Source organism: Solanum dulcamara, chromosome 1 (genome assembly GCF_947179165.1).
Source record: "Solanum dulcamara chromosome 1, daSolDulc1.2, whole genome shotgun sequence".
Classification (NCBI taxonomy): domain Eukaryota; kingdom Viridiplantae; phylum Streptophyta; class Magnoliopsida; order Solanales; family Solanaceae; genus Solanum; species Solanum dulcamara.
The window spans coordinates 77,542,788-77,557,792 of NC_077237.1; the positions used below are offsets into that span (position 1 = coordinate 77,542,788).

The 15,005-nt window shown below is 32.8% G+C and overlaps 1 protein-coding gene across 1 annotated transcript; it reads right to left on the bottom strand.

Moving 5' to 3' along the window:
• Positions 1 to 4: 4 nt before the first annotated feature.
• On the bottom strand, positions 5 to 7,690 carry LOC129904365 (E3 ubiquitin-protein ligase SPL2). Its single transcript, XM_055979963.1, has 6 exons — positions 7,216 to 7,690; positions 6,144 to 6,245; positions 4,672 to 4,842; positions 4,424 to 4,545; positions 3,116 to 3,235; positions 5 to 558 (listed from the first exon to the last, which is right to left on the bottom strand). Exons 1-6 carry the CDS (start codon positions 7,591 to 7,593, stop codon positions 267 to 269), a joined length of 1,185 nt encoding a protein of 394 aa, XP_055835938.1. The 5' UTR covers positions 7,594 to 7,690; the 3' UTR covers positions 5 to 266.
• Positions 7,691 to 15,005: the final 7,315 nt, after the last annotated feature.

Consider the following 15,005-nt stretch of genomic DNA (forward strand, 5'->3'; position numbering starts at 1 on the left):
GCAGTTACTAAATTGAAAAGATTTTCTTCCCAACTACATTGTGATGAATATTGTATTTAAGGCTACAACAATGAGTCAGCAAAAATGTATGTACACACACAAACAACATGCATGTTAGATTTTAGTATCTAATCCCTAGGCACGGCGAAAAGCATCCACCATCAGTTCCATGAGACAGTCCAATGCAGTTTTCACTGCATGCTTTACAAATGCACAACCACCTTCCCAGCATGAGCTACTCAAAATATCTCATAACTATTTGCTCCTCAAGAATCATATATCCTTACAGAACTACGAATTGTCTGCCTACATAAAGGACACTTTGGGGCTAAATCACGTTCAACTGACAAGGCACAGCGCTGGCAACATGCAAAGTGTCCACACGGAACGAATGCTGAACGCTTCCTCCTCATAAGGCATATCACACACAACTGACCATCAGGAACATCTCCAGTTTCCTCATCAGCACTAACCTGCAAATCATCGTCATTGCTTGCAGAATCCCTTTGTTGCTGGGCCTGCCTCTGGTGTCTCCACTGCTTCCATCGATTCCAGTTCCTAAAACAAATAATACGAATGAGATAATGTGACCACTAGAGTAAAATACTGATAAGGATGCTGCTGATAGACAAGTTTCATTTAGCTCTTTTTATTCATGCCACGTGGGAGGTTAAGGGGCCGTTTGGTGTGATGGATATAAGGGGTTAATCCCAGGATAATTTTCAAGTGCCCTTTAATTCTCCGTTTGGTTGCAAAGGATGGGATAACTTATCCCAGGATTAACAATTAGTATTGGGATAAGTTATGCCTTCCTGGGGATGGAATAGTAATCCCAGGATAACTTATCCTGGGTTGAGGTGTATTAAATAATTAAAATACTCCTTTAAACTCTCTTTTATACACCACTTTTTACATTAATGTATATTAATATAATTTTTAATAACATTTATAATAACATTCACAAACTTAATTAATCGTTGTTTTTATGATAATGTATTTTTCTATTAAAAAATTACATTTTATAAATAAAATTTCTATTTATGAATATATTATAAGTTTATTTGTCTAATTCTTATGTTTATTTATAATTTGATTTCTCTTAAAATATTCACTTCACTACTAAATTACATACAACAACAACCCAGTGAAATCCCACAACGTGGGGTCTGGAGAGGGTAGGGTGTACGCAGACTTTACTCCTATCAAGGTAGGACGGCTGTTTCCGGAAGACACTCGGCTTCACTACTAAATTACATATTTTAATTAAATAGTTTATTGCTCACTTAAAAATTATATTTTATATATCAATTAAAATGTAAATAACTTTTAAATGTAGATAATTTTAATAATAACATTTATTTTACTTTAATAAACTTAAAATGGAAGTTTTATTTCTAAGCTAAATAAGATGGAAGTTTTATTTCTAAGTTAAATAAGATGAAAATTTTATTTTTAAGTTATATACGATGGAAATTTTATTTAAAGCTAAATAAGATGAAAGTTTTATTTTTAAGCTAAATAAGATGAAAGATTAATTTTAAAAACACATGGCAAAATCATGAAAATGATACACAAAAATATTTTAGTTAAATAAGATGGAAATTTTATTTTTAAGAATGATAACTAAAAGCTTGCTAAGTAAATGGAAAAAAAAATAAGATGGAGGGCATTTTTGTAAACGAACAACTTATTCTTAGATTTATGCAATGAATATAATTTTGAATATGGCAAACCAATCAAGCAATAAAAACTACTCTCAGCATAACTAATCCAATCATAACTTATCCCAGCATAACTTATCCCATCATAACTAATCCCAACCAAACGACCCCTAAGGGATGTTTTAGGCAGTATAGCTAGAGTTACAGGTTTATGCTCATCCTGACAAAAGTCTCTGCTTTTTCCAGGCCGTATAAGCAACAGAAGTTAAAGCTTTAAACACAGTAAGGAACCATAATTACTGTCATGTAGGATGGTTAAGAAAGAGTTTGGACCAGCAAACGAAGGTGCTTGCTGTATAATTTCGGAGATTAGCCCCAGTAAAACAACGAAACAAGCAGAGGAACTATTCACACGAGGATTTGGACAATCCTTCAACCCAACCTTTTTCATCATGAAAACATCAGGATGACATGAACAACATAAATATAAGGAAGGCACTGCGTAAATCAATAGTCATTGACAAATTTCCAAAGAGAGCAAGCTACACGTTATTGGCCAAAAAACTTGAAAAATCAAAATTCAAAGTTTTGAAAAAACAAAAAGAGTAACATTTTTTTGCAAAAAATATGAAACGAAGACAATTTTAAAACTTGACAAAGAAGATTTGGCCAAAAACTTTTTCACCTTGTTTTCCTTCCAAGCTGACATATCCCTTTTTTTCTGTTTTTCAGTCTTGTGTTTACTGTCTTCTTTTTTGTGGGGAGGGGAGAAGGTGATCTAAATATGTAAGTTTTTGCACCTTACACATTGCCAATTTCAAGATTCTGCTCATCTGAAAAATGCACCCATCATGATTCTTTCATGCTTAAGGTAGCTAGATGCATTATTCTTTTTGGCACGTCAATGACGATGGTCCTACTCAAACTTCAATCCCATCAAAGATAAAAATATACTCCCTCAATTTAATAGAATGCAAGTACACTTGTCTATGTCACACAAGTTCCATAAAGTAATATGTATCAAATAATTGCATGCACGCTATGGCAACAACTGTAATCCAAATCAATCAACCAGCCCCTCTACCCCAGTAGGATTTGAACTTCACGTCATAGTTATTATAAGTTGACTCATTTGATGCAGTTGCGAGATAAATTGCAGATGTAGGAAAAGGAATCCACCAATTCTAGGAGCAGATGGATGACTTGATTATTTAACAGGAAATCACTCAATAGCAGGTTTCTAGTATTCAACCCTAATTCATGCTCTGTAAACAGAATCTTAAAATACTATATGAAATAATAAAGGATTTTGTCCTGCCTAGACCTCCCCTCAACTCCAGTCCATGACAGGGGAAAAGGACAAAGAAGAAAAAAGAGAATAACAATGAGATCTTTAAGACATGATATCCACAAAGGCTAAAAGTTCAAGTGTCTGAGAGAAGCAACCAGTTTACCTCACAACAGAATAGCCAAGGACACCAACTGCAACTGAACCAAGCACAACTCCACTCCACATCAGAACTTTTGTTTTAAAGGCAAGATCTACCAGCATTTGATCCTTGGTCATGTCAGACCTACCAAAGTAAAAAAATTACACTCACAAATTTCCACAAAAGAACACCAGGATTTTAGAACAAGAGAAGCAGCTGATATAAAGCATCATATATGTAACATATGTTTGAAGATATAAAGCATCAAATATGAAGAGAACACCTGATTAGAAGTTAGATATTAAAAGAACCACATGCTTCGGGCAGAACGTTTATCCTCTGTGTGTATTAGATTTATATATACAAGAGCAATTTGTAGACAGGCAAATACTTTACTGTGTATATCAACATGTGTATCAGCTGAATCAAAATCATCACCAGGACAGCACTTGCACTCTATTACGCAAACCTACCAATGAGTGCGTCACCTACAAATGTTTCAAAACTCATGGTAATTCTATCACAATGGAACTGACCAAAAAACTGTAATCACTGTTATCATGGTTGAGCACAAATGTCAAAATCTCGGAAAACATTTTAAATTTTAAAATCACCTCATAAGAACCAACTCATGTTAGTTTTTTCATATAGTCTACCAATGACTATGACCAGCAACATTGCGAAGCCTGTGGTAATTATAACCAGAAGTGAAGAGAAGATGAGACTGTAATGTTTCTGTTAAATAGAAGCTGTGGCTTAAATATAATGCTCATAAGAAATGTAGATGTGGTATTTAAGAAAACATTTAATATATTCCGTAACGCGGGGTCAGATTCAGGAATTTTCATTTCCTCTCATTTAAACCAATTTTTTTGAGTAAGGTAAAGTTGTATTCTTCAGCAATAAGGGTGTGCTGCTCATTTAAACCATTTTTTATAATTCAGAAAAGCACTTTTCTTCATAGGTCACTAAGAAGTCTCTCTTAACCTACCTTTCAGACCCAGCTCATAAATCTTTCTATACATGATCAGATACATAATTTAAGAGGACCAGTTGAATATAAAGTATTCAAAATTTCACCAATAAGATAAGGAGACTTGCTTCACATTCAGAGTCAACAAAAAAGACAATTTATCTCAGAGAGGTTTGAGGAAATTTCAGGGGAAAAAAATTAATGAATATGAGAATGACAATAGCCAACCTCATTTGGCAGAACATTTGTCTAACTCTAACCAGTGCCAGGTGAAAATGAAGTATCATAAGGTCCCATGAAAAGAAGAGTGTCATGCTTTATCAACTTATTAAGAGAACTACTCTGTAAACCTTCCTTACAAGAAATAGGGTAGGTCCTTGCATGATTTGATCTCAAAAATCCCATCTTTTGAGCTGTAAACACCAACAGCGGTTATATCTTTTCCAAGTGGCAGAATTTTTTCTTCATCCAATACTCCAACCTTTGTTACAGAAAACACTATGTTACATGAGTTGCAGGAAGACAGACAAACTTCCAAAGTTGTATAAATGAAAACAAATGGTCAAGAGGCCCATATATAGTATACAAAACATATTTTTCAACTCACAGGATAGTGGTGGCCAAAGATCGCCTGGAGGAAAGTGAGAGGCGTAGCATGTACAGGCTGCAAGTGATGATAAACTGTCACAAGAGGTAGGGGATGCCTTGAGCCATCCATATTTACATTAACATATTCTGGTTGTGGCCACTTCCCAGTTTCAACAAGAACAAAAGGAACCTGAGTCGAGGATAGAGAAGCACAAAAGCTTATATTATGAAACCAAAGAGAGCTATACAACACTTATCAGCAGACAAAAAAGCAGCAGCTACAAACATGGAGTGTATTAACTAGACGTCAAGATAACAAGTAGGAAAGACTTTCTATGCAGAGGAATTTGCAACCAAAACACAAGCCAGATAAGAGTACAATGTTCCAATAGGAGAGAAAAAAAGGAAAAGAGAAACGAAAAGCTGTCACATTCACTACGGGCAGGGGCAGATCTATGTAAAGCGTGCTGGGTGCTCGACCACCCATTAACCCCGACACGAACTATACATAACTTCATAGAAACTTATTTATAAATGGATAGAAAGAACTAATTGCACCCATTCAATCAAATGTCTAATGGGTGCTGTGGTTGGAAGTTGAAGGTAAGGTTTGTGATAAGCGTTGTTGTGGTTTGATTCATGGTTATAACAATTTTTTAAAACTTAAGGTTCTTCTTTGTTTACTCATTCTCGTTTACTTTCTCTTCTTTTCTACTGTGCAGAATCTTTCTTCTTTTCTTCTTGTACTTCCTTTGCTGATTTTCCTCTTATTTTGCTGACTTATCTTTTTAGTTTTTCACTTTTTCTTTTTTGTTTGTTTATCTAATTTGTTGTGACAAAGTAAGAGAAAAAGGTATCATTTAAACCATTTTCTTCGCCAACTATAACTGTATAGCAACTGAGCACTTACCCCATTGTATATTTTAGATTATGAATTTGAATTTAACATTTATTTTTTATATATATGGTTTTGGTTGAATCGTAGCGTCGAGGTTTTATCCATCACCGAGTCAAGAACCCACAACCTTAAAATCCTAGATCCACCATTGACTACAAGCCATTTATAAAGAAACACCCTCTCAAGCCTTGCTCCTTAAAATTGAGATGGTTTGTGCTAAAAATCTGATCATCTGAGGAACAACCAGTCTGGACATCTCAGCATGTTATTCTTCCTATTCAGAACCTTACCTTGTACATGAGTACGATATACCTCCAAAGATGTCAAATAGAGAGCATAAAAATCTTAGATGAGAACATTAAATTAGAGTGGAAGGAAATTATCAAAAGCAGATAGATAAAGTATTAAAAACTCTGGGGTAATAGCTTCCTACAAAATATTTTCACATAACCCAGCAGAAATTATGGCAAAAAAGAAATTGTCAAATATTAGCAACACTAGCTCAGTATTTCTTTTTATGCTTCACTAGTGAAATTAAAAGCAAAGGCAAAATTCAAGAGACCAGTGGTGTTGCTGGGAAATTTTCACATTACCATTCTCAAAGAGGATGACTCTTGGTCCTTCCGGAATCTCGGAAATATTGAATACAGATCACCAGTCCACCAAAAGAAGCCTCTCCGCTCATTATAGATACACTAAAATAAGACAGCAAACGAACATCAGTATTATGCCAAAATTCAGTGATAAAAAAATACACACAAAAATTGGCAAAACAATAGCAGGAAAACATAGTTGCAAATGAATTGGTTGTGGATCATATTTCCAGGTTAACAGTAGCAAGTGGTTTCTGAAAGTACACTGTTCAAAGAGTTCTTCGAAAACTGAAGGATGTCCATCAGCAGTAGATAAAAGCTGTTGATTTTCTTCTTCTTTTTTGAGGATGGTAACAGTTAATCTATATTCCACAGGTATACTACATCCAAATAGGTAGTTCCCCTTCAGAAGTGTTAATAGTTGTTGATTTTTACAATGTAACACCAGCAACTACTGCACATCAATTCCAAACAACTTTGGATAAGCTATATAAATCCTCACAATCCATTTAGCTCTTTTTAACACATCTCATTACAAAAATAATTTGTCTTTTAAGACATACTCCCTGCTTGCGACCAAGGGGTCATGAGGCGAAGTAGAAACTCAGCCCATGACATCCCTTCCTGTGCTTATCACCATCTAATCCTATAGTCAAGATTAGCTCATGTCCTCTCTCTATGTTTAGGGACTCCTGTGACACGGGCTAAGCAAAACATCGATTTCTCTTTCTTTCTATTGAGCATCAACATGTAACCAGCATGCGAACATAGTAAATCAAACATTCATTGTAATTGAAAACCATCACCGCGTTGTGGCAAGTGCCTAGAAAAGCCCAACAACGCATCAAATATAGTAAAAATTAACACTCTTTAGATTGACCATCAACTAACTCTAACCATAACACTAATCCTAAATGTGCACAAACAAGTTGAAATAAGAAATAGTCAACTCGAATAAGGATGTTACTTGCCTAAAAAAGCATGCAGATTTCTGATAAATTGAGTAATTTAGCACTGATTTTCAAAGGTATGAACATAAATTAAGGTAAAACGATAAGAAATGAAGAATTACTGTTTGAGTGCGTCGCAATATTACGCCTTTTTCCGCAGAATTATGAGCGGAGAGAACATTAGCCCTCAAGCTCTTCCAGTTACCTTCAACTGCAGATTTCGCCTCCACAGTACCGCGAATGATCACAAGCTTGCCGTCATCGGATTGATTTGAACTTCCAGAGATGACATCACTATCGGAAGACGAAAGTAAGGAACGGAGATCGGAGACACCGAGCGATGGCGCGTCGTTGATTTTGTGAAGGGCGGAAGAGTTGGCTTTGAACTTGAGAATACTCCGTACGGCAACGTAAGCTAGGGCTAGGCCGATAAGTGCGCCGTCCGCTGCCATAGCTATTTGCGACAGCACGGCGGCCGCCGCTTGATCGTGTATTGACATGGCTAGCGATGGTCGACTTTCGAATTCTCCGTCGCCGGAAAGTTAAATTAGAGTCGATATTTGTATTGTTTGTTAATTGGCTATGGAAGTTTAATTATGTATAACTCTTTTTTTTCATAACACTATTATACATCTGTTAAAGAAAAACTTAGGAGAAAACCTCAAAAATATTCTAAAATTTTATTTATTAGTTGACTTTATTCTTATCGTTAAAGTAAAATTATTCTTACCCCATCGCCTACACCTCTCAACTTTTATTTATTAGTTAACTTTATTTTTATCGTTAAAATAAAATTGTTTTTATCCCCGTCGTCTACAAATCTCTCTCATACCCCTCATTTAGATGGAAAGCACCAAATCAACCAAAATTGCACATTTTTCTTATAAATAGACCATTTCCAAATATTAACCCATGCTCGCCCGACCTCTAACTATCTTGGAACATTTAATTAAGGGTGATAAAAATGTGCTGGAATTTAAAAAGAGTGACAAGGATTTTAAAAATTGAGAGTTGGTGATAATTTTATGGTTAGTAATTAATGAACTTTGACCCAAGTCTTCAAGTTTTTTTTTTACACTTAAACTCATTCTCATAAAATCCTAACCTAAAAAACAGGCGCAGCTTTTTCATTCGCGCGTTTTTTTCTTCTGCTTCATCCTCCTCCTCTTCTTTTTCTTTTTTCTCCTTGTGTTGGTATTAATGTGCCTGAAAGAAGAGAGAGAGAGCAGAGCATCTCTTTTCTTTTTCTCTTTTTTTTTTAATTTGGAAATTATTTTGAAATTTCTTCAATTTGAAACTAAATTGTGTTGGTGTGGCATTGGACATTGCTTGAGAGATGATTTTCGACCATTTTGGTAAGTAAATATTGTTGGTTTGTGTCTATTGCTCATTTAGATTTTTTCGGTCACTGCTGAATATGTTTCAGCAACGGCTTCATCATCAGTTGAATCAGATGTAGCAAATGATGAAACAAATACAACTATTGTATATGTTACAACAATTATTGCATCTATTTAGCAGTTGTTGCACTAATTGTTGCTTATATTTTTTACTAGTTGTTAAAACACATTCAACAATTGTTGTTATAGGTTCTGCAGTAGTTGCTGAATATATTTCAGCAATTGCTCCATCAATTACTAAAATAAATACTGCAAACTGAAACATGTTCGACAACTGTCGTTTTAGATACTTTAGGTGCTACACCAATTATTACAGCAATTGCTGAAACTTTTTCAATAATTGCTCCATCAATTACTAAACATATATAGTAAGTGCTGAAATTTTTCAGCAGTTACTGAATAAACTGCAGACAGAATCAGAAGAAAATTATGACCATTTTTTTTGAATCATAATATAGGTACCTACATTTAACTCCATTAATGGAGAACAAAATATATGTTAGAATGGATTGCAATAGTAAATGGATTGAGTCCAACAATCATTATATTTGGCGTTGAAAAAATAAAGAAATGATAGAGACGATGGCGATGATTGTGGATCGAGATATCACGTATGATGATTTTGCAAACAAAATCATTTTCTACTGTGATCTGAATTCTGAGTTGAAAGATCTTGTTATCACTTACATGCATTATAGTGGTGAAAAGCAAAAGGTATCTCCTTTTAGGATAAAAGAACAATCTAGTTTGCGTACTTATTTAGATTATGAAGGTAGACCCATTTTAAGGTATATGTGCGTGAAACATTGATTGAGAATCGTCAAGATAAAAAAATATTAAATGATCTTCAAGAAAAAGAAAGTATCGATGAGCATACTCCTTCTATTTCTATTCCTACTCCTGCTCCTGTTCCTGAATTGGACCATAATACTCCGGAAACTACACAATCATCTAATCATGCCCAATATGACAAAACTGGTTTTTACATCAGTATGTCATTCAAGAATAAGCAAGAGCTAGATATTACTTTGAAAATTTCTTGTGTGAAAAAAGATTTTAGAATGAAAAAGGTGATCAATTCGCGTATCGTGTATTGTGTCAAATATGTACATCCCGAATGCAAATGGTGGTTGAGAGCTATAAAGCTTGAAAGTTCTGATAGATTTTATATCCTAAAGTATGAAAAAATGCATACATGTGGTTTGCTATATCTCACAAGTCATAACCCACATGCCACAACAAAAGTTGTTGGTGAATACTTCAAGGATAGGTTTCCCAAATGTAAAGGTCATTCTACAAAGAATATTCAGAATTCAATCCGTACTGAATTGGGCTGCAAGGTTAATTATTGAAAGGTTTGGAGGGGAACTGAAATTGCAAAGGCTTTGATAACAGGGATATATAAGCACGGTTATGCAGTGCTTGATGCTTACCTTTACATGCTTACAACGTTAAATTTGAAAAGTAAGACAGATTTGAAGCTCGATGAAAATGAAAGGTTCAAATATTTTTTTATTGCCTATGAAGCTTCGATTCGTAGTTTTCAACATATTCGAAAAGTCATCGCTGTGTATGAGACATTCTTGAATAGTAAGTACGGAGGAGTGTTATTGTCTGCCGTAGCACAAGATGCAGATGATCATATTTTTTTGGTGGCATTTTGTGTAGCGGATACTGAGTGTGATGCCTCCTATCAATACTGTTTTGAGTAAATGAGCAGCTTTGTGGATGATATCCCAGAATTGTACATAATTTCTGACAGACATCCAAGTATTAAAAAGATGATTGAAATTGTATTTCCTTTGGCTCATTATGATTGTTGCATGAGGCACCTCGGAGAAAACATCCGAAATAACTTTTACAATGAAAAAGTCGTCTACCACTTTTATAAAGTGACAAAAGCTTATAGCGTAGATGAATTCAATGATCACTTCAATCAAAAAAGGAATATGATTCTGGGGGCCGCCGCATATTTGAAACACATTGGATTTTAAAGATGGAGCAAAATATTTTTTTCGGGAAATGGATAAACTGCTGAACTTGTTGAAAATGTGTAAACCACTGTGTATAGAATAATAATTGCAGCAATTGCTACATCAGATTCATGAAACAAGTGCAGCAATTGTGAAATAAATACAACAACTGCTGAAACTGTTGTTTTGTATAAATATATTTCAGTAATTTTAATTTTATTAACAATTTTAATTGTTATTTTTATAGGTACAAATTATGACATCAAACATTGTTGAGTCGATTAAAGCAATGTTTCTTGATGAAAGAGAATATCTCATTATTGCTCCTTTGGATGAAATAAATTGGAGATACGGAGAAAAATTTAATGAGAGGTGCAACATGTTCATCAATGCATAAACCATTTTTGTTCCTAATATAGAACGAAAAATTATAAAAAATGCTAATTTGGAGAACAAACTATTGGTTCATCAAACTGTCAACTACGAATACATTATCACCGGTAGCAATGCAGTTGCAACAGTTGATTTGCAATGCAAATCGTGCACCTGTAGAGTTTTTGATCTTGACAAAATACTGTGTCCACATGTTATGGCAGCGCTTCGATGTCATTATGGTGATGATTATGGAAGGTGCATTTATGAGTACTCATCTCTATATTACAATTTGGAGACATATCTTTTTGCATACTTGGAGAAAATTAAATCCGTGCCATCAGAAGATACTTGGAAAATTCCTATGGAATTTTTAGGAAGTGAAATACTTCCTCCGCATGTTGAACCAGGCAAGGTGGGAAGAAGGGTCAAGAAGAGACGAAAAGGAATCGAAGAGTCATTTCCAATAAAAAAAAAATGTTCTATATGTAAAAGAGTTGGGCATAAAAGAACAACATGCACAGAGCTAAATGCTCCGTAGGAATAGATTTGATATCGAAATTACTTTTGTTGTTAGTGAACTTTTTGAAATTTATATGTAATGTTGGTGTTGAACAATCTTCTTAACGAATGCTTCAATTCTCAAAAATTGCATGTGAGATTGTTGAATCCTAAACAAGTAGGCAGTCTACTTCAGCAACTACAGTACATGTTGTGGATTTTTTCAGCAAGTAGGCAGTCTGATTCAGTAATTGCTTCACTTTCTGAATAAAATCTCAGCAAGTATGCAATTTTCTTTAGCAACTGCTGTACTTGCTGAATAAAATCTCGGCAAGTAATACGTCTTCTTCACCAACTACTGTACTTGCTGATATTTTTCTTAGCAAATAGGCAGTTTGCTTCAGCAATTGCTTCACTTGCTGAATAAAATCTCGACAAGTAATACGTCTTCTTCACCAACTACTGTACTTGCTGAGATTTTTCTCAGCAAATAGGCAGTTTACTTCAGCAATTGCTAAACTTGCTGAATCAAATCTCATCAAGTAAGACGTCTTTTTCAGCAACTATTGTACTTGCTGAGAATTTTCTCATCAAATAAGCAGTCTGCTTCAGCAATTGCTTCACTTGCTGAAAAAAATCTCAGCAAGTAGGACGTCTTCTTCAGCAACTATTGTACTTGCTGCAACAATTAGAATATTTACTTTCATTTTATGAATAAATTACTATGTAATTGTATAAGATCGCTACTAAAATCAAGTCTAAGTATTATAATATATAAAAATCACTTTATTTATAATTTAATACGACTGATATAATCAATTAATAATCAAATTACTTAATTAAGATTGACTACGCGTGTAATTACTCGATTTATGGCCTATTATGAATAAATTACTATGTAATTGTATAAGATCGCCACTAAAATCAAGTCTAAGTATTATGATATATAAAACCATTTTATTTATCATTTAATATGATTTATATAATCAAATTACTCAATTAAGATTGACTATGCATGTAATTACTTGATTTATCACCTATTATGAATAAATTATTATGTAATTGTATAAGATCGCCACTAAAATCAAGTCTAAGTATTATAATATATAAAAACCATTTTATTCATCATTTAATATGATTGATATAATCAATTAATAATCAAATTATCTAATTAAGATTGACTATGCGTGTAATTACTCGATTTATCGCCTGTTATGAATAAATTACTATGTAATTGTATAAGATCGCCACTAAAATCAAGTGTAAGTATTATAATATACAAAACCATTTTATTTATTATTTATTATGATTGATATAATCAATTAATAATCAAATTACTCAATTAAGATTGACTGCGCGTGTAATTACTTGATTTATCGCTTGTTATGAATAAATTACTATGTAATTGTATAAGATCGTCACTGTTGACACCCAATTTTGATCCTACACAACGCAAATTAGCTATCGAATTTCTTTAAATTTTGAACATTTTAAAAATAATTAACTTTTATAAAAATTAAATATTTTCATGTTATTCCTAACAATTTTTGTCTTTTTATATAATTTTAGGATAATATACATATTTTTATATAACTATATCTTTAATTACTACTTATGTGATTATTCGAAAATTATCTCAATTATTTTTTTATTTTTAATTAGGTTAGTTTAATTATAGTTTGTATTTTCAAATAAATTGATTTATGACTAAAAAATACACTTCTCCAATCGAAAATACATGAACAATTTGAGATTTTTGGAGCCTATATAAAGGCTCATATTTTCATTAAGAAGAGAGGAAGAGGAGGGGGGAGGGGTTTGGACCACCCCTAAGTTAGAAATTTTATTTACTTGACTAGGATTTTGGACTCTTGTCCCCAGCCTAAAAGTTATGAAAAATATCTAGCTTTCAATCTATATTTTTCTCTAACGAGGAGAATAGGAGATTGAAATCAAAATTTTGGATAAGAACAAAGTTCTTATAACGTCGAACCCATGAAGGTTTGAGTCTAATTTTTTTTTGTGTTGGAGCTTCGTCAAGCTCTTGGGTGGTGATAAAGTCGTCTTCAGCTCATCGTCTTCGGTTTCGCTACCCGATAAAAAGTAAAATCTTTTCTCGACTTTATTTTATTTAATGTATAATCATTTCATGTCTTTATTTAGTTGATTCCTAAATCTTATTTTTAGTTAGCATTTGTTAGAATTAATTAGGATTAATAGTTGATTCATAATCTTGTTTTTAGTTATCATATTACTTAGATTTTGTATTCATTATAAATGCATACTATATTTTTCTTTAGTTTTAAAAAATAAAAATAATAATAATAATAATAAAAATTTAAGTAGTAATTTGTTTTATAAGTGATAATGCTTAAGTGTTATTTATCTTATTTTAGAATCTTGTTTTCACTTTATTTGCCCTCTTTTGCTCACTACTAACGGAACATGTCCCTTGATTATGATGCCTAATTTGTTTGATGTGGGCCTGAATGGAGTAGTAATTGTTTAAGATTAGTAATGACTAACTAACCCTAATGTGATTACTTTGATTAGTCTTAGTTGGTATGTTTAAAAATTAGTATTTGAGTCTTAAGTTTTGGTTGATATTAATACTGGTTGTTTGGTTGCCTACTGTTGATATTAAGTTTTGATATGTGCTCATTTCTATTTTAATAATTTTCTATGCTGAGTTAATGAGTTGTTACTTATGTATTTCATTTGATTATGTTGCATGTGTACACTGTTGGAGTCCATTGGATTCAACTCTTCTTTGGACATTTTGGATTGTTTGAAACCCAAATTCTTTATCGGGTCATCTTTGATCTCATTCGGGTGGAAAAGGAAGTTGATATAGGTGTAAGGAACGCTGATTTACAGGTTGCTGAGTTGAAAATAGTGTTGTATACACTGATATACAGTGTATATACAGTTTGATATACTGATATACGGTATATATACAAAGAAAATAGTGTTGTATACCATTTTTCTGTTAATTTACTCTTAAAAAATAATTTTGTTAGAGTGTTTTTCTTTTACTTACTTTAACAAATAAAATTCTTTCAAATTATTTTAAAGGTTTCAAGATGATTTCTTGTTCAAATAATTTTAGTTGACTTTATTATTTACAAAAATTAGTCAAATAATTTTCAAATCATCGGATAACCGCGCGTTAGCGGCCACTTTGAGTGCTAACACCTTATCAAAGTAGAAATAAGAACCTGTTACCCATTTTCTCTAATTTTAAGACTTAAATCTGTTAGAGTCTTTAAAATTAAGGTTTCTTGATTTTTCTTAAAAATTAAGTGGTGACTCTTTTCTAAAATTGATTTTTTTTCTCTAAAAAGTTAAAATTAATTATAAACTGTCTTTTTCCGACATAGCAATCACTAAAATCAAGTCTAAGTATTATAATATATAAAAACCACTCTATTTATCATTTAATATAATTGATATAATCAATTAACAATCAAATTACTCAATACCTTGCTAAGAATTGTTTTAGCAACTGCAGCAGTTGCTGAATTAAATCACCTACTTGCTAAGAATTTATTTAATAATTACAATAATTGCTGAATTAGATAGCCTAATTGCTTAAATAAATTTCAGCAAATACAGCAGTTGCTGAAGCAAATTAATTAATTACTACAAAAATTTTCAAAAAGTACA